General features: G+C 40.0%; 2 protein-coding genes across 4 annotated transcripts; one reads left to right on the forward strand and one right to left on the reverse strand.

Moving 5' to 3' along the window:
• Positions 1–1,957: 1,957 nt before the first annotated feature.
• RB195_016840 (uncharacterized protein) lies at positions 1,958–5,909 on the forward strand (the record flags this gene model as incomplete). 2 transcript variants are annotated; one of them, XM_064183561.1, is made up of 7 exons in its annotated part: positions 1,958–2,039; positions 2,104–2,189; positions 3,148–3,279; positions 3,356–3,464; positions 5,159–5,274; positions 5,384–5,577; positions 5,786–5,909. In XM_064183561.1, the coding sequence occupies 7 exons, from the start codon at positions 1,958–1,960 to the stop codon at positions 5,907–5,909; spliced, it is 843 nt and encodes a 280-aa protein (XP_064039442.1). The 2 variants fall into 2 exon arrangements, with proteins under 2 accessions (XP_064039442.1, XP_064039443.1); XM_064183562.1 differs by lacking the exon at positions 5,786–5,909 and having other exon boundaries at positions 5,389–5,403.
• A 1,427-nt stretch (positions 5,910–7,336) lies between these two features.
• Positions 7,337–19,997, reverse strand: RB195_016841 (uncharacterized protein; the record flags this gene model as incomplete). Of its 2 annotated transcripts, XM_064183563.1 has the most annotated exons (11): positions 7,337–7,517; positions 7,579–7,669; positions 8,418–8,529; positions 8,645–8,760; positions 8,826–8,934; positions 9,270–9,401; positions 9,498–9,647; positions 9,757–9,911; positions 19,651–19,723; positions 19,805–19,935; positions 19,988–19,997. In XM_064183563.1, 11 exons carry the CDS (start codon positions 19,995–19,997, stop codon positions 7,337–7,339), a joined length of 1,260 nt encoding a protein of 419 aa, XP_064039444.1. The 2 variants fall into 2 exon arrangements, with proteins under 2 accessions (XP_064039444.1, XP_064039445.1); XM_064183564.1 differs by lacking the exons at positions 8,418–8,529; positions 8,645–8,760; positions 8,826–8,934; ... (4 more) ...; positions 19,805–19,935; positions 19,988–19,997 and having other exon boundaries at positions 7,579–7,631.
• Positions 19,998–20,351: the final 354 nt, after the last annotated feature.

A 20,351-nucleotide genomic window follows, 5' to 3' on the forward strand; every position in this document is an offset into this window, starting at 1 on the left:
ATAATAATAATAATAATAGTATCATCATCGTGAAAACAATGTGTACTGTATAATTTCTGCAAAAAAAAAAAAAAACATTTCTGCGCATGGTATGTTCGGACAGGGAACTTTCTGCCGACTTTTATGGATTTATCTTGATAGTTTCTGTTGTTTTTCCGTGTTTTTTTAAGCAAAACATCAACTTCGTTTTTTTTTTTCGCCGATCCTGTACATTAAAAAATAAAATACATTAACACATCTTGTATATTAAAATAACCATGATGTCAACATCGTCTTTTTCACAATCTTGCGCATAGAAAATGCAAAGAAAAAAGAAAAAAGAAAAAAAAGAGAAGAAAAAGAAAAAAGAAAATAAAAAAATCAATATTTGTCCAGTTTGAAGACGCCATTGAAAACCACCATTGAGAAGGTTATGAACGATTCACGTGGAACTATGGATGAGATATCCGACTACTCCTATCCGTTTCACTATCATTTCTTCGTTGCGTACATCATAGTGGGATCCATATTGTGTTTAATGAATGCGCAAGTTGTATTGGTGGGTAAAATCGATTTTTTCAATCTACTAGATTCGTTATTTATTTCCTATGTACACACATATGCTTTACAATTTCAGCGCTTTTCAATCACGCCTTGACGATTACCTGTGGATGTATTCACCACGGGTGTCTATCACACTGTTCCATTTTTCCGGAGAGGTTACAGTTCCCCGAGAAATGAAGCTGGGGAACTGAGAGACTCAAATAACAACTTAACAACAGATCTAAAGTATGTGAAGAAAATGAACATTCCCTGCAGCCTGTGTAGTGTATAGAATACACATATGCTCAAGCCTGAAGAGCCCGGAGAGAGGGATATCCGGGGCCCGGCTGCATGTCATTTCGGCTACTCGCTGCCAACTTGAGGCCCTTGGTTGGGGGAACGGACCTTGAGATAGGTCGAGGTAAGATGAATATGGTGGATTAGGAAATGAACCTCAACGCAATGGGAGACAAAGGAAAAAAGGTGGATTGGGGTACGAACCTCGAGGTAGGGGGAGCAAAGGGGAAGAGAGTGGACTGAGGAACGAACCTCGAGGTAGGACAAACATGTAGACGAGGCAACGGGAAAAATGTGGGTTGAGGTCCGTTCCCCAACCTAGTTCCTCAAGTTGGCAACGGCCGAAGTGACGTGCAGCGGGAACGTGCACAGCACTTTCTCCGGGCCCTTCATCATTCGCTGAACTTCAGATTCGTTTAATTCTGACTTCAAATTCACTGCTGAATTGTTCTTTGGATCTCAAACCTCCAGCTTCTGGTCACAGGGGATAGTAATCCTTCCAGAAACATGAAACATTGTGATGGACGCTGATGATGGATAAATTGATCTCATCATCTGAGTACCTGTGGATAATCATCAATGTCTAAACAAAGCAACTAGCCAACTTAATATAAGAAAGGCATCAACTTCTAGAACGATTTGGTGACATTTGAAACAACGAATATTAACCTTTTTATCCATAAAGTGCCATCTTCATTTGAGAAGCTGTGAACATTCTTCCAGGAAGCTAATCACAAATTAGCTAGGAATAAAAAAATAGCTCATTTTAAAGATACTTCGAGAAAAACAACGTCTATCTTTCCTCAAAATCATTATCTAAATGTGTGTTAGGATGGGGCTGTAGATTGCAGGATACCGGTTGCTTCCGTTCATCTTTCCTTAATCATCGTAAGGAAAACAGCGTGAAAGACGTTGCTACTTACGACGATTTCAGTTCCAACGCACCACCGTCAGGCACGCACCGCATCCACGTGCGAGCGGTCGACGATCAATGATGTCTTCTCACCAGCCTATTCCTATAAAACCAATGAATAGGCTGCTGAGTAGAGCGGGACATGTACATAGAGGTGTCTTCTAACGTACCTCGTAGGCACTGAAGCAGTTCCCGCGCCGTTTTTTTCACGCCAATTAGGGAGGGATGAGAGGATCCGTCGCGAATCCGGAATCTACTACCCCATCTCTGTTCTCGCTATCACAAGAAACACACACATCAATTTTAGGTAATTAGACGGCACTCATCGTTATGGAATCTACCCGCTTATCGTTTTTTATCACTGGCTTCAGTTGCGGATGCGGTGAACTGTATTTGTCAAGTTACAGTTGTGGTAATTACGTTGCGATCTCCAGTTATTGATTGGACAATCAATTTGGTAAGTCACTATCGTGGATTAATACACAAGGGGTACACAATACTTCAGAAAAATGCCAAATTTTAGTTTTAATGGTATTAAAGATATGTGATACTATATATCTTTAAGTTGAGTTAGAGGCATTACCCCAATCCGGTGGTGTTGTGGATTTCCGATGGCTTATAACTATACAGGGTCATAGATTGTAGAAACGGGCTGAATAACGCTTATTTCTTCCTAACTGCCGCAAAAAAACGGCAAAGATCCGTGCGTTCTGGGACGGTGTTTCCTACGACGAGTTCGATTGGAGCGCTCCACCCCTGTGCACGCGCCGCATCTTTTGGGCCGATTCTTACGGCGAATAGGAAGAAATGAACGTTATCCTACCTGTTTCTGGAATCTACGACACCGTGCAGATGTTAGCAAATCCATACCAGCCCAGATTCGTGTAGATCGCAATAACGTCAGCCAGAGGTTGAGTCGATGCTTTCGTTGATCATTGGTGTAGATCAAAAATCACTCAGGAGTGGGAGTATTTGGTCGTCCAATAAATAGTGAAATATTGCAAAATTCCTCTTCTTTGGGTACAAAGTACTCTACTGACTACTTTATAATTTTGAATGAACTTTTCAAAAGTCCTTTATACCTTTTTTCAGTCAAGATTATGCTTTTCTCATTTCGTTTTCTTTTGCCGATCCATCCATTTTTTTCCTTCTATCGATTAACTCTGAAACTCCACTTCAAACATTTTTCTGGACGAAAAATACTCTTCCAGTGAAACTGAAACCGGTATTGAAAGCCAAAAATCTATTTCATAAAATACAGCCAAGCTTCAATTTTAGGTCTATTTTAGAAAAAAAAGAGATGCCGGGAATGTTCACGAATGGTGCTTATCTATAAATATAGAAGATTGTTCCCAGACAGAATTTTCCCTTACGATCACTTCAATGTTCAGAATAATTACGTCAGGATCGTTTAGATTATTGGTGCGATCTTCCAAGCGGCATATGCTGTGGAGTATCCATTGATTTTTGTACTTGCCGTGAACAGATTCGTTGCTGTTATATTTCCTTATAAAATGGAAATTTTATTCTCAAGGAAAACATCTGCTGTGAGTAGAGTTCAATTTTTGTTTCTTACCATATCTGTATTTGCAAGAAAAAAGGTTCTATACCGAATTTATACAGGTAATAATGATCGCCTGCTCCATATTTGGCGCTTTCAACTGTGCTCTCTGTTTATCCGGCAAAATCCAGTCATTGTGGGATCCAATGATTCCGGCGTTCTATTTCACAAGTACGTGTTACGTATTAAAATTTGGATCTATCCGAATTTCCGGAGTTACGGATGTGCTCAGCTTTTGTACCTACCGCTGATCATACGCTGCATCACCGGCTAGGATACATATAATTCTGAAGCTACTAAATTGTTTTCGAGAATCAGACAGATTTACTGGAATTTTCTAATGTGAGGTGATCTCAAATTTGTAACCGTACCAGAAACAAGAAAGTGAATTATGAGAGAAAGATGCAGATAATAAATTCAAATTACGTATATGAAAGCCTTTGTTTAATACAAAACTCTCCAGCTTTCAAAAGTAAAGGGAATAAGGATTATCGTTATCCTGGAAGTCCCAAAGCTTTTTAATAGGCAATTTTTTTTGGAGAGGAGGAGCGTCTGAATCTCTGATCTCTCGGGAAAAAAGAGTTCGGTTGATAAGATTTCCAGACTTCCTTAGGGTAAGATCTAGACAGAAATGCTCCAGTCCTTTTACTACGAAAACCACACAAAATTTCATGTACTTTTAATTTATACTTTTCTTCAATTTGTTGTTCTCCAATTTATCCAGTAACTCACGTCATTCTTCTTCACATATTTCCTTATAACTAGGTAGTTCTTTGCGTGTCTATGACCAGAGGAGTATCTAACACGGCTATCTGTGTCTCCATGAACAACTGGAGCGTCACCTCGACGAGATATGTTCGCGTGTCCCCTAGCATATCCACCGGATACGTGATATCTTGGAGGGATTCGCGGAAAATCCGCCGGGACCCTCTTCACCATTTCCCGGACGAAATACTTGGTTGGCACTCGAGCGGATTCAAAACTCCGATCTATCGTCCAGAGACAGCGGAACCTCCTGCCGCCTGCCCTACATCCACCCCATCAGTATACTATTAAAATAAATGGTATTAATAGAGCCGGATATATGAGATCTTCCACACCTGGCTGCTACCTGCTCGATGTGGCCCTGCTTGTACTGAATGCATCCAGGCATTTGAGTATGCGCTCTAGGCACATATGAGCTACATGACTTGCGCAGTTATAATGGTGAAAGTTGTCCAGATATTGAAGGTGCTGGTCTCCAGAACACCGCCAAAGCCCAACCCTAAAGTGAGCGTGGGAACTTTCAACTCTGCATTCCGTTACCCTGAAGTGCTGGACATTGTGTTACTGTCGACGCGAATAGCGTTTCAGGCAGACGTAGCCAGTTCACGCGAGATGCCACGTCCCTGGACCACTGTCGAGTGGATGGATTTAGGCCGTGCGAAAGCTACAGTAGATATTCACCCGAGGCGATTTTCCTGTTGCCGCGCCGACGATAAAGTCACGCGCAAACACGACAAATATGTGCAACAAACAAGCATACAGACGAGATTCAAACGATCTGAAGCCTGGTAAAATTCCGTGAACGGTTGCGCTCGAGATGGGACCCTCGCTAGCCCAAAAGCAGCAGAGCTGAGTTAGGGTCCGCACCGTATCGCTTCAAACGCAATCATTTGCGCAATTTAAGGAGGTTTCAAGTCTTTTCAGCCATCTATTTTAGATTTTTCGTATAGGAAGTCTAATTTACAGTATTTTTTCAGTTTTTTAAACGAGTGTAGGACATCGAGAGTCTACCTTATTTACGAGTTTGTGGTAAAAAAGCTTCTTTTTTATTTGGTGCTCAAATAATCAAATACTTCTATCCATACCAGTACCTTCTTCAGATCAAACCACGTTCACTGCTGTTTTTATGCGTTCTATGGATCTTTATCTCAGCGAATTTATTCAAATATCAAGTCTGGTAACCTACATAATTATTATTACTCATCTTGTTCGCAATGTAGGTTTTCCTACGATCCTTTTGTTATCGGTTTGTTGGGAATAGAGGGATCTATTGAACTGATACTAAACCAACGATTTGAAGGAGTGATATTGTTTTCTAAATTCAGCGCAGACGGATCAGAAATAGTCGCGCTGAGTTGCCTCTTCTATTCCATTCTCTTTATTCTTTTATTGTTTGTGGAGTCCTGCTATTTTTTTGGTACCATCCAATTTCGGATACTGATTTTTATAATCACTTTTTTAATATGCTGGTTGTAATTCGATTTGGTTTCGCTCCAGTACCTTTATTGTTGACAAATCCGTAAGTTTTTTTCTCACACGATAGTTTTTTTCTTTTTTGGAAAGCCGATGTCAATCGCCAGAAATACGTTCACAGAAGGAGGTAAAAAAATTTTAGAAATGTCTAAGGTGGGTTTGAAAAGGAGCGTAATAGTACGTATTTATGTCACAGTTATTGTAGAAAATTTTAATTCTTTATGTCGCTTTTTTTTCGCAAAATTTTCTTTCAGAACAATAAGACTGCTGTTCTTTCATTGTAACAAGATTCCCAATGCTGCGACTCCCACACTTCAAATATCACAACAGCAACGAAGAAGAAATGAGACATCTTCTCATTTTCCACATGCAAAGTAAATGGAGACCGAAAATTCTCATTCGGCTCAACATCGCGAGAAAACACAAGTCGATCAACATAAATAGCACTCGGCGGACTGTTTCTGTCTTTCTGACGATGTTTCTACACCTGCGATTAGCTTTCCACGATAAATACTTTGGATTGGTCCATTCATCCATCATACACCGTACCGTTACTGTTATCGCATTTATTTTTGAAAAATATTGCTGTGGAATGAGGTAAGGTTTACATTTATGGAACAGAAATAAGCCCAAACGTTACTTTTTTTTTGGATTTTACACCAGAAGAAAATCATAAATGAACGGGAAGGATTAGTGTAACGCATTTGCTAGCAGGTTCTGCTGCGACTGTATGATCGGTGACTCGAAATCTCACATACCCAAGCCTTTCATCCCTCTGGAAGGGATAAATCAAGACCGAACTTGTCTGGAAGGATAAAACCACTGGCTTGGCATATCGGCTGGTCCCACAAGTCATTGTATAGGCTACGTATAGGCCATGTATGTGTTCGTGACCCAAGGCGATTCTGAATTGAAACCGAACGCGTAGGCGGATCCCACACCTATTGATAAGACAGAACCTTTGACTTTTTCCTTTTATCACTTTTTTCCAGAATTACTTCAGTTGAATTACTGTATAGTTATCCCGCCAAAGTCAACCTCAAAACCTAGCACAGACACGACAGACAGAGTTCGGAATAACGATATATAACATAATAACGATAATAACGATAATAACGATATACGAATAACGAATTCAAACGATTCTGAATTGAATCGGAACGCGTAGGCACATTCTAGGAGGATCGATAGACACTTTTTGCTATATGATTTATCTTCTAATTAAAGGGATCATCTAAAAAAAACCGACTCAGTACGGTACGGTAGTGCACCAAATTAGCGACTTACGGACACGAAAAGTATGGTTGGTATCCTAGGAGTATACAGCATTGATATAGTTCTCTGTTCAATGATTTGTTTAAACGCATTCCCATAATCCGCGTCTGGAATTTGTGGAGCACAAAATGCGCGAATCATCTCGAAACAACGTAGAAACATCTGGTATCCCTTTACGTAGCCTCTTTTTATGGAGGTGATCGGCTCGACAGATTAAATCCCTGAAAGCTCTATGCTACTTTGCAAAAGCAGCTGATGACCCATTAATGAAGTGAGATGAAAATGACCAAATAATAATCACCAACAGTATTCCTTCTTTTCCTCTACAACGCTTCATAGCCATGTCAGACGGGAGAAAAAACCCTTGGTATTGTGGGTTGTAAAGTTTTCCTTCTTATTTTTCCGCTTCTAGATTTTGGGTGAGCTTATTTTGCATCGTATCCACGAAAACTTTGAGAAACAAGTGAGAATTATTTCGGATATGTCTTAATTAGAAATAGTTGAAGGCAGTTTTATTGATTGATAGCTACTTAGTATTTCACATTCACGATCCTGGCTTCTTTAGTTGTAAATAAAGTGGTAGTAGCAGCTGTAACTGTGTTCTTGCAGTGAGCACCATTTCTGATAGTAGCCGCAGGTTGTGCAATCGTCGTAGTTGATATTAGTTGATTTTTTCCTTGAAGAACTTGTAAAAAGCGAATACGAATTGATCTGAAAAAATGGATGTAACGAGATGTAAATTTAACAGCATCTCATCAAGATAATAACAAACCTATTCACAATCAGAGCAGCAAGTGGTGGTATTCCGAATCGAATAACAATCATGGTCTGAAGAAGTTGATAAAATAGTGCACTGCTGGAAGCTGGATAATGCCATAGAAATAACGTAGCTCCAGTTGCAATGAAAATACAGACAGATTGGAATAGAAGCGGAATTTCGTGATGTGTGGCCGAGATAAGCTTTCGCTGCAATAAAACCTAATAGCACTAAGGGTCCTTAAAGGCATCACCCCACGAATCTGAGGTGGTGCAGATTTCAGGTGGAGTCTTCGTATACGGGATGGGAGACTATAGAGAGGGGGATGATTCCGTCCATTTTTTCCTAATTGCCGTAAAAAACGGCCCGGAAGATGAGGCGCCGCACGAGGCTGGCGAGCTCCAGTTGAATTCCCTGTAGAAAATAGTGCGCCAAAACGCCTGAAGCCGTATCTTCCGGGCCGTTTTTTACGGCAATTAGGAAGAAATGGACGGAATCACCCCCCTCTCCATAGTCTCCCATCCCGTATACGAATACTCCACCTGAAATCCGTACCACTTCAGATTCGTGGAGTGATGCCTTTAAATTGTTTCTCACGTGAACATAATAGAAAAGTTGTACAAAATCCTTCAATTCCAGAATCCTTGCCTACCCTAAGGTAACGACATGAGAAAGTATTTACTTTATTCATATGTATATACTTATTTATTTATTATTTGTAAATATGTTTATATTTACACCTGTTTATTCATGAAGTATTAACCATTTTCAGTGTATCCAGAACGTGTATAAAAGCATACACTGTGCACATATCACATAGGTACGTCAAGACGATCTCAACCCCAGTTGCGTACCGGGTGGTGCGATGGGACCTTTACTCATATCCGCAGTCCGATCGGTGCTAGCAAGAGTCTCACCAGGGAGCGCAACCGTTTGCGTTTTGCACAGGGGATCAAGTCGTTTTGTCTGGACCATAAGCGCTGGTATCCGCGCTAGCCTGACTGACGCGTCTGACTGAGGATAAGAGACCAAAACCCCGGACCCTAAGGGCAAGAGGTACAATAAAAATTGTTGCCACTACCTTTCGAACAAGATGGAAAACAATAATAATGTAACATGCACAACTGGAGAGTACAATAAATTCGCCGAACCAGAAATCAACAAAATTGATAATGTTCGCGAGTATTGTAGTACTTTCTGAAAAATTGCGCTATTTTTCCTTTGAGAAAGTTAGTACATTTGAAGCTGAAGTTTGAAAGTACCTGTGAATCCAAATGAAGGGATTTCAACGAGCCAAATGCATGCGACTTGTCCAGATAGGCAGACACCTGTATTCATAGCCCCGAATAACAGACATGCAGCTATGTAGGCCTGTAAAGGAAATTTTTTTGTACAGTTTGTAGAAAGAAAAATCCTCAAAATCCCAAAGTTTAGAGAAAAGCCAAATCTCAGATAATTTCTCGATAATTTCCTACGGCTTCCCTATCTCTTATCCGCAAAATACGAGAAAATCAAAAACAATAAGTACTGTATTATGAAGTAGTAGCTCATATATCGTTATTCATAATAGAGATGTATGTTTCCTGGAAATTCATCTTTGAGACTAGGGAAATTTCTCACAAATACAAAAGTCAGTTCAGATCTGATGTCTGAGATGTATTTCTCGGGATTTCTGACTAAACTTCACTGTCTTGACATTTATTCACCTTCGTATAGTCTGCTCGAAAGAAAATTTCAGTTTTAAAAGGTAGAAGAACAGCTATCAGCCTGTTTACGGCAACAATAAGTATCATCGGATAATCAGCGGCCCATGTGCCTTGAAAGATAGCACCGTTAATCTGAAAATGGGTGAGGTACGCAAAAAATTAAAAAAAAAACACCTTCTTGTAAAGATACCTTGGAGAATAAGAAAAAAAAACTTATAAAGAAACGACCTCATTAATCATATAATTCATATCAGCATTATTAAATGTACAAGCTTGTGCTATAATTTGCGTAACACTATTGATGAGATCCACAGCGCATAAGTGCACCATAAAACGATAACCGACCATTTTTCGTAAAGAACGTGATCGTAATATCACCTGAATATCACTATGAACAATAAACAATAAAATTTAGAATGTTAAGAAAAATACATAGTGCTAGTGCAGCCGATTATTCAAAATTAGCCCTTCAGGCAAATTCACTCACAAAAATTATTAGAGCATTTAAAATTACGACTATTGAACCAATAACCAAATTAAAAGCGAAAAACCATTGTCGATAAGGCCAATTGTAGTTGTTGTTCGGATCTTCTACGGTATCTTCCATTCGAGAAGTTGCCGGAGGATAGTAATTATCACTAACTGAAAGATAACAGATTAGTGCACGATGATTTTATCGAGCCGTGGTCACAACGGTGGAAAGCGTACGTTTCAGCACGAAAAATCAATTCATCAAAAAACCACAAATATTCATTAAGTCCCGTAAAGAATCCGTTAACATCAGGAAAAAAAATAATGAGTAGTTGATGTCCATAGAATAGAAGTCACTGGATTTTAATTTTACCTACTTTGCTACTTTTTAATTTACTTTTTTACTCGTCAGAATTTCAATTTTCATCCTCCTGATAGCGAAAAATAACAATGTAAATTGCTGCGACGACGTAGAGAGAGAGTGTGTGAGCAAAAAAGAGAGCACAAACGAACAGATAATTAGGAAATAGTGCAGCACAGTGAAAGAAATATCCTTAACATTGGGAACCAAGCATTAAAGAGGGATTGAAGAGTATTCTTTAATATTTCTTCAAGCTATATTTTCAGAATTCAATGGGTAAAATATGCTGAAGATTGGAAAGCACTACAGTACTGCAAGCTTTGCCTCAAATCTCACCGTAATGTTGCCTGAATGAGAGAAGAGAATCTCTTCAGTGCGTAACTTTTCTAACTGTTTTTTTAATGAAAAAAACGATTAATTATATAAGTGTTAACAACATTCGTTAGTTTGCAGTTCATGGAACAACGACAAGAAAAATAAATGTTATTCCTAGCACCTGCTCCGCAGAAACAGGCACGATTTACAATCTAGACTGGAGTAGAGCAAAAATGACTGAAGCATAAATCCTCGCCTCTAGCATTGAGTGGAAATGTATGTGGGGGGAGGGGCTTATAGCTTATATGTCACAGATCTTCACAGACCCCTCCCACCCACTACATTTTACCTCAGCTTTGTAACCATCACTTAAGGTTACAAACGTTAAGACGTACATGAACCGAGTTTCTCTACCCAACAATTTTAGCTCTACACAAACAAACTCCACATGGCTTCTGATTAACTGTAATTATTCTGATATACTATTATTCCCTTCCTCTAAAAACCACTGTTCAAAGATTCAATACATTCACAAAATTGCGTGCCGCCGTTGGGATTTATGGATCATCGCGTGCGGGAAACAGAAAGAAACAAAGAACACGAAAAACATAAATAGTCGAGACAAAACTACCTGTAGCTCGGTGCAATTGCGTCAATGGCTGCACTTGGTGTGGACAATGGAGCCTTGTAGTGAGGGTCCCACACCGCTGCAGTCGATGTGGGACCCTCACTTATCTTTTGCAGTGCAATTGCAAAAAGCGAAGGTCCTGCGTCGATCTTAAAGGCATCACCCCACGAATCTGAGGTGATCTGAGGTGGTGCAGATTTCAGGTGGAGTATTCGTATACGGGATGGGAGACTAGGGAGAGGGAGGTGACTCCGTCCATTTCTTGCTAATTGCCGTAAAAAACGGCCCGGAATATGCGGCGCCGCACAAGACTGGCGCGCTCCAATCGAACCTCTTGTACGAAATGGTGCGCCAAAACGAATGAAGCCGTATCTTCCGGGCCGTTTTTACGGCAATCAGGAAGAAATTGACGGAATCACCCCCCTCTCCGTAGTCTCCCATCCTGTATACGAATACTTCACCTGAAATCTGCACCACCTCAGATTCGTGGGGTAATGCCTTTGACCACCAGCTCCAAACCACCATTCACGTCTTTTCTATCGCCCTTCTGGCATTTCGTTATACCATTATTAGTTTGTCTACTTTTTTAAAGTCAACTCGTCTAAAAAAGTCTCTCTAAATCCTCTTCTATCATTATATATTTATTTTTCTTAATAACGAGGCCGGACTCTTTCATCACCGTTCCACAGATGTGTATTTTTCACCAGATCAAAAACCTGTCGCTTGTATTCGCATACAACGGAACATCCGACATTCATCAATGTTCAAGAAACCACTTCCTTTCCTGATGAATTGCCTAAAGAACCAGTTTCCAAAAATCCTTCCTCTTCTATGCAGAAAAAAATTGTTTTTAAAAATTCCTTTGACGGAATCTAAAGTGGTGTGGCGAATCCTTTAGTCTTTGATTAACTTCTGAACTGGCTCTGTGTGTGCGTTGTGGACAGACTTGTATCCATCAGAAACAACTGTTGGAATTTTTCGCTTTTCCCAATTTCCTTTAAAACATGCAATGATTTTCTATATCTGGTATTTCGTATGCAATCGTTTTATGTAGCTCGATACGTATACGTAAACGAACGATGCTCTAGGTAGAGGGAATAGCAGAGATAGGTCCTGCGAGGCATATTTCGCACCTAATTAAACGATGATTGATGCTGATAGGCGTATCACGTGGCAGACACAAAGCAATGTTCTGCTGATGTTGCCAATTGCTGCGTAGCGCAACTAACGAACGCATTGTCAGTCATTTCCCGTAAGAATAAGCTGTCGCGATAGCTGTGGATACGCGCCCTCGCAATCCTGCCATTGGCTATGCCGCATCTGTGCATAGCTTTACAAATGTAACTCTGGCTCATAAAGTAACAATATCCTTGGGCACCGAGATGGAGACTGTGTCTTCCGATAGGCACGATACCGCTCTCGTAAATCCACCCACAAGACAACCCAGAAAAGATTCCGTTCTGTCGACCTCACATCTATGTCTATATTATATAAGTGGGTGACTAGAGACCTAGGGGTTTTATCACACTAATTGAACAGACCAAAACAGTGGCTCAGTGGAATGTGTTTATTATACAGTAGGCAGAGAATAATGTGATCGAAGTAATGAGTGGGTAGAGCGTTGTCTGCCGCACTCTTGGACGGTCGTTATGTGACGAAAATAACCATAACAGTGAACGGTACTTTATACCACGTCCTTTATCTATCATTGGGGTCGTGATATATATGTGAGCAGGTATGTACGAAGCTATCTACGCCTCGCCTGACCTACAAATCCCTAGTGTTCGAAAACGCAGCACGTAGAGGCATTTTGGAAAACTGCTAAAAGTCCAAGAATGACTAGAAAGGAATGCAGTGCGGTTACAAATGAATTAACCTCATACCAAGAATAGTGCGAATTTTGATATACGTAGCAGGACGATAAAAAGGTAGGGATAACTATGTAAATTATGAACAACTAGAAATAAAACTCTAGTAATGCATAATTCTACTACGACGTAGCCTTCTACGCATCCAAATCCAGCAAATTAGGTATGCGCTAGTCAATATGTTGTTAATTGAGTTCGCAAATCGTCTGAATGTTTTCTGAAAAGCGATGAGACGTCTGAGAGCATAAGTCACTGATGGTTTGGATTTTCACGTATTTGACGAAGACGACAACACCGAGAACTTTGGCTGTTAATAGAGATCAACGAAAATTGTGACTACAGGTTAAGTGGATTAATTAGAAAAAAGCTAAGACAGTTGTGATTGTACGAATTAAATAACTCCAACAATTCAATTGCTTCCAAGCTGTGGCTTTTATAGGAAAATGTTCGTACGAAGTGCGCAAAGATGGGATGGGAGACCAATAGTGAAGACTTTCAAATGAACTAATCGAAATAAAAACATAGAGGGAAGTCAAGAACGGTTCCAGAGAAGGAGATGAAAAGAAATATCAGGAATACCATAACACGCATCAGAAACAAAAGAAGAAGAAAAGTAAAGAGACTTCCAACAAATGTGGCAGCAGTTTCGCACGTCAACCATGTACTATATCGTATTAACTGTTCTTATGACCATCTATTATAATCAAATAGGTAATTATAAGTGGCACGAAATTGTCGGAAGGCGAAAAACATTTATTACATGCTATTCATATGTGAACTTTATGTGAACCAATTATTTTCAACGATATATGAACCTCGAAGAAAACGTAGGATAACATCTGCTGTTCTCAGAAAATTTTATAGAATTTTTGAAAAATTCACTGTTTCATTTTCAGCTTCGAAATCGTAGAAAACTGTTATGATCAAAATAAGAAGTTAGTTAAAGGCATCACCCCACAAATCTGAGGTGGTACGGATTTCAGGTGGAGTATTCGTATACAGGATTGGAGACCATGGAGAGTGGGGTGATTCCGTCCATTTCTTCCTAATTACCGTGAAAAACCGCCCGGAAGATACGGCTTCAGGCGTTCTGAGCGCACTATTTTCTACAAAGAGTTCGACTGGAGCGCGCCAAAATTGTACGGCGCCGCATCTTCCGGGCCGTTTTTTACGGCAATTAGGAAGAAATAGACGGAATCACCTCCCTCCCCGTAGTCCCCCGTCCCGTATACGAATACTCAACCTGAAATCTGCACCATCTCAGATTCGTGGGGTGATGCCTTTAACATTGTTGATGTTATTTAACTAAATCTTCACTGTAACCGCAAATTATGACATAATAAGCGGATTCTTGTGACAACCGACAGTAACAACATAATAAAACGTTTTTAAAATTGCTTTAAGTTGTAATTTAAAATAAAACTGACGAAATTATGGTTAAAAATTTAGCATCGTCACGAAAAACCGATGATCGATGAGGGTTTTAAACATTTCTCTTCTCATCAGAAAAAAATGTGTTCTTGCAAAAAGAAAACGTGCCGTTCTCCGGCACATTGCTAAAGCTCTCCATCCCCAATTGGTCAAATTCTTAGAGGAAGCGTGAAATCCTGGATAACAATTCTCCATTTCATCATGCTCAACTTTCGGACATTATCGGCCTGAGGTATTCGGGCCATTCGGTTCAAGCGAGACGCTAAGTCTTGTAGGATACGGAACTGTTATGGATGGATGGATTCTTTGCATGCTATTGCTGTAGATTGAGAAGCTTTGGAAAGAGCTGTGTTCAAAGACGGAACGCTTCGCTGAAGATGAGAGAAACCCCGTCAAGCAATGATAACGGCTGATTGAGGGTTAGAGGTGTGGATGGATGAGTTCACTGCAGTGATATTTTTAGAAATGTTATTGTTAAGGTTGAGTCAGCTGTTTTTGTCACTTTTGATTCTGATTCGACGTGCTTTGGATTTCTGGTGTTAAAGACTGCTAATTTGACAGTGAAACGTTGGGAAAGTGGATTGGATCCACATCTACTCTCTCAGAGCCTGACAAGGGCCCTGATGCCGAAACACAAACAGAAGTGATGGATTTTAAAGATAATTCCTCATCGTTTAAAGTAATATACCAATTATTCACTACTGGTCGATGTAGGCCAGTCGGTAAGAGGTGTCGTTGCGACTGCATGATCAACTAATGGTTCGAAACCGCTTTGGAACCAACCAGACCTTTCATACCTTCGGGGTCGATAAATTGGTACCAGGCCTAACTTGAAGACAAAAACACTGACTTCACCCAACGGCTGACCCTCGCAAGTTCGCAAGTCATTGTGTAGCCAAGACACGGATTCGTAGACCCCTAACGATCCTGAATTGAAGTGAAAGCATTGGCGCATCTTAAGCGAATCTTGATTAACATCAGAAATTTTGTCCTTTTACTACTTTTACACACTTTTCTATGCTAGGATTTATGTAATTCTCAACGTTCGAATTTTCTAGAATCCGAGCGCAAGTGTACCTATAGCGGTTTTTTGACTCACGCATCGCAGCTCACTTACAATGAGCTATGGTGAAGATATTAACGCCATTAAAGGCATCACCCCACGAATCTGAGGTGGGGCAGATTTCAGGTGGAGTATTTTTGTAAGGAATAGTAGATTATGGAAAGGAGGGTGATTCCGTCCATTTCTTCCTAATTACCGTAAAAAAACGTCCCGGAAGATGCGGCGCCGCACAACGCTGGCGCGCTCCAGTCGAACTTTTTGTGGAAAAAAGTGCGCCTGAAAGCTCGAAGCCGCTCCATCCGGGTCATTTTTTACGGCAATTAGGAAGAAATGGACGGAATCACCCTCCTCTCCATAATCAACGATCCCGTATACGAATACTCCACCTGAAGTCCGTAATACCTCAGAGTTCGTGGAGTGATGCCTTTAATGTCGGTTGATTAGAAAATGCAATGAAACATGGAAGGTTTTGTTTCGCAAAGTGCTCAATAACTTTGTAGTAGGAGGTTTTTTTCGGACCAGAAATAAGAGAGAAAAGAAGAAGAAAGTCAATGCAATAAATCTGGAATGCAAAAAATTGTATCTACAAATACAAGATGGAATAAGATAGGAAAAAATAGTACAGTAGACTAAAATAAAAAAGAGTTGCAAAATACAAATTGACACGTGATCTGCTGTTGATGAGATAAATTTAATAATAAGGAGATTTTTTCCAGAATTTTCTCTTCATACACCTTTGAATTCTTTTAAATTTCAAGGGGATTATTCATTCCATTGAACTATTACACTGTAAAAAATAAAAACTATAAAGTTCGACTACGGATTTGAATATGGATAGAAGCGTGACGAAAAACAGCCTTTGGTTTTGTGCCATTCGTTTTCTAACAAATTTTGCACCAAATTGTTGCGTACATCTTAGACCGAAATCCAGAATTTCATGCACTTATGGTTATGAAAAAATGAATTCAGCAGAACTCCGTCGCTCTTCAACATCATTTGTTTATGATCTACGAAATAAGTAAGCTATCCAAGGAAACTTACAGTTTCCTTTCGAGATCATAAATGAAATAGTGGAAAAAGTACTTTTAACAGCAATAAACAGGATAGTGTTTCTGTTCTGACAGCTGGAACATTTTTTTCAGAGCTCGAAAAAAAAGCGTAAATACTACAATTGGAAATAATAGAAAACAAATTCCCTCATATTTACATCTCAGGAAGAAAAGACGGTGATTTTGATGAGGTTACTGTACAATATCTTTTCGTGCTAACCCAGCAAAAAAAAGGAGTAAAATAGAATAAAAAAGACCAGGACCTTGGTGGGTCAGTCTGCTTAAAGGCATCACCTCACAAATCTGGAGTGGTGCGAGTTTCAGGTGGGTTATGCCTATACGGAGTCGTAGATTATAGAGAGAAGGGTGATTCCGTCCATTTCTCCCTAATTGCCGTAAAAAACGGCCCAGGAGACACGACTTCGAGCGTTCCGGCGCGCTTTTTCCTGCTACTTCGATTGGAGCGCGCCAGCCTTGTGCGTGCGCCGCATCTTCCGGGCCGTTTTTTTTTTACGGAAATTAGGAAGAAATGGACGGAATCACCCTCCTCTCAATAATCTACGATCCCGTACAGGAACTCTCCACCTGAAATCCGCACCACTCCAGATTTGATGGCTTTAAGACGCAGCAACGCGTTTGGTCCGCAGTTTGGAATTGTTGAGGGATGGAGAGCTATTCATCCGCCGAGGCAGGTCCTGTACCAATTTATCGACCTCTAAGGAATGAAAGGTCATGGTTGGCATTAGGACAGTTTCGAAATATCGACCGAACGTGCAGTTACAGCTGGACTTCTTTCGGACTAGGCTGCACTTGCTCTACAACAAGCAGGAGAGAACTTTCTGGAAATTGCGTGAAATTTAAGGAATCGAAAATGAACGTATGTCAGAACCACCTAAGACAATGTTTGAATGATTTTCCTTTAGAGTCCTTAGAAGCCAACCAGGAATATTATACAGTAGCATTCAACTGGAAAACATCTGATATTATACAATCAAAGACAGAGGTTAAAGTTTAAAAAAAGATGGATTGTTTCGTTTCTTCCGCTTTCAAGTTTCTATTCCTATATATATTTGATTGATTGAAAATATTGATTGCTTTCTTGCACTTCTGCATGAATAATTTCCATGATCCTAGTGATTGAGAGAGCAATAAGGGATTTCGGAGGTCAAAATGGCTTCACATTGATGAACAACTCAGTTTAACTGGAACAAATTTTTAAAACGTATTCCACTACAAGTTACTTACCGGCCTTTATAAAGCATAGTTTCTTCAGAAGATAAAAGGTATTAACCATGGTTGTAAAACAAATATAATTTGCCCATTATCAATCGCTATGGAATGGCGTAGGAATCAAATATCGTTGTTAAACAACCACATTACCTACTCATTACACTTTAGGTGTGAACTTGAAGTTAGAAGAAAAAGTTTTTAGGAAATCCAGAAATTCACGTTTTATGCGGAACTGAATCAAATCCACTGTAAGATACGAAAACGTAGAAGTAGCACATTTCCTTACGCTATCTATGTACGACGTGAAACGTACATCTTAAACAGCTATGTTGCTTGCTCAATTATAGAATTGTTTACCAATAAACTTATAGAAATAAAAAAATCAACTTTTAGACAATAACTATTCCCAAAACTTTGTTTATGCTAGTATTTTCAAGTGTTTGTATGGTATGGTGTGGTACAAACTTTGTATGATTCTTCAAACCTCTTCCAACGGCGTTTTATCGCTTCATTTCTACCTATTCTCTCCACCAAATCATTATGACAAGCTAGGTGTATTAGTGGTGAACAGAGGCATTTGTATCTTCAAGATATGTCTTTAGTCATTATTCATTATTATATTTATTTATTTATTTATTCGCATACACAGATAGTGCACCAAAAAGAAAAAAAAACACATTTTTCTATGTCAGGATAGTTAAGAAAAACTCGGCAAACTCATTGTCAGTGGGACCTGACGCAGTCCTTTTCGTAGCGGAAACGCATCACCATGTCCTCCTACCCTATATTGTTTATATTGTCATTATTCGCGCCTCGTTAGTCATTGGATACCAGTTTTACCCAGCTAGATAAGCAAAAAGAAATTCCCAGGAAGCGAAAAAAAAAATGTTATAAGGAATATAGCATTACACCGATCAGCGGGACATTCTTTGAAACATCTCTTGCATTTCCAGAGATGGATGAGTGGTTTCCACCTAACAGGTCAAAACAGTATAATGTCATTTTCACTCGCATTTCTAAACTGCGTATCACTTATACAAAACTCTCTCATTCTTTACTTTTTTATATTAAGTTAGAGGCATATTCTACGTAGAATTCCAGACAGCATTTAATACCAGGTACTTTCCATTTCGTTCGATTCTAAAAGCGCATCATAAGAGCTGCAGGCGCGGCCAGAAAAACTCGTCGTAAGAGCAGCAGACGCGGCGAAATGGGTGGAGAGGGCGGCGTATGCGAGGCGTGAGGGAGACGTAGCACAAGAGGAGCAATCAGGCTACTGTAGCGATTATGACGGTATCAGGAGACGCGTGGTGCAATTAACAATTAACGATGCTCGTTAGCCTCCTGGATACGCGGCGGCACATCATACGGGTACCTCTTGACCGTTACCCTCACTCACTCCATGCCCAACTTTTCCTTCTATTTCCAGTTAACTTCTTATTGCATTAGAGCAAGCCAGAGGTTAACGGTCTACCGGAAGTGTACGACCTTCTTCCCCTTCAAGTTACTGTACTATTCAGTAAAACGTAATTCTCAGTCATTTTTCAAGGTAAACACCGACGGAAGGTGATTTTAATAACCATCCCGCTATTATAGCTGCTAGTACAATGAAGAACGGCCGTTGTTTTAAAACAGCTGGACCAGACTATAACGGCAGAAGGGTGGCTTTCATTGGACAGATGGCCTCTTAAAAATCTCCATGTCCTCTTCTTTTCAAACCTTGGCATTAGAAGCATTCTGGATTTTCGTCAAGAATCCGTCAATTAATGACAAAAATATGTAAGTGCCTATTTATTACTTATGACATTATGTTGTTCGTAACACTCTGTTAGCTGCAAGATTCTCCTACATGTATCTCCTTAATACTATCCAAACACCAGTACTTGAGGAAGCTGCACAATGTGTAGGTCACATTGTGCATTGAGTGAAAATCGTTAAGAACAGAAAAATCCGTGGTCAACCAACCCCCAACCACCAACAACGGTGTAGCACAGGTGAGCAACCAACAACGGTAGCCCAGGTGATACATGTGATTCAACTAAACAAACATTTCTTGGCGGATTAATGGACATTAAGGATGTTTGTCCAGTACGAACGGATAGGTCCCACAACGACGTACCATTGCAACCGAGTTTGCATCAACCAAAACAATAGCGATCAGCACGCCGGGTGCGTGTAAAGAGGGTCCCGGCGGAATTTCCAGCATGCCCCGGTCATGCCTCGTCAGGGCAATTAGCGATGATGCGTGTCCTAAAGATATTCACTTTCGTTGGCACCTAAATAACTGACTCTGCTTACCTACCGCTAATCATACGCTGCGTCACCGGCTAGGATATAATTCACTATTTGTTGAATTGTTCTGGAGAATCAGACACATTCACTGCTATTTTTTAACGTGAGGTGATCTCAATTTAGTAATCGTACCAGAAGCAAGAGAAATCCTCACGTGAAGTTTGAGATAAAGATGCCAGCTCTCAAAAGTAACTCAAAAGTAATATGAATTAACGTTATCCTGTAACTCCCAAGCTTTTTTGTAGCCTAACTTATTTCTGGACAGAGGGACCTTCTGTATCTCTGACTTCCGAGAACTTACAGGAAGAAAAAGAGTTCAAATTTGGTAAGATTTCTAGACTTTCTGAAGGTGATATAAAGACAAACTCACTGCC

The sequence above is a fragment of the Necator americanus genome, chromosome II (genome assembly GCF_031761385.1).
Source record: "Necator americanus strain Aroian chromosome II, whole genome shotgun sequence".
In the NCBI taxonomy this organism is placed as follows: domain Eukaryota; kingdom Metazoa; phylum Nematoda; class Chromadorea; order Rhabditida; family Ancylostomatidae; genus Necator; species Necator americanus.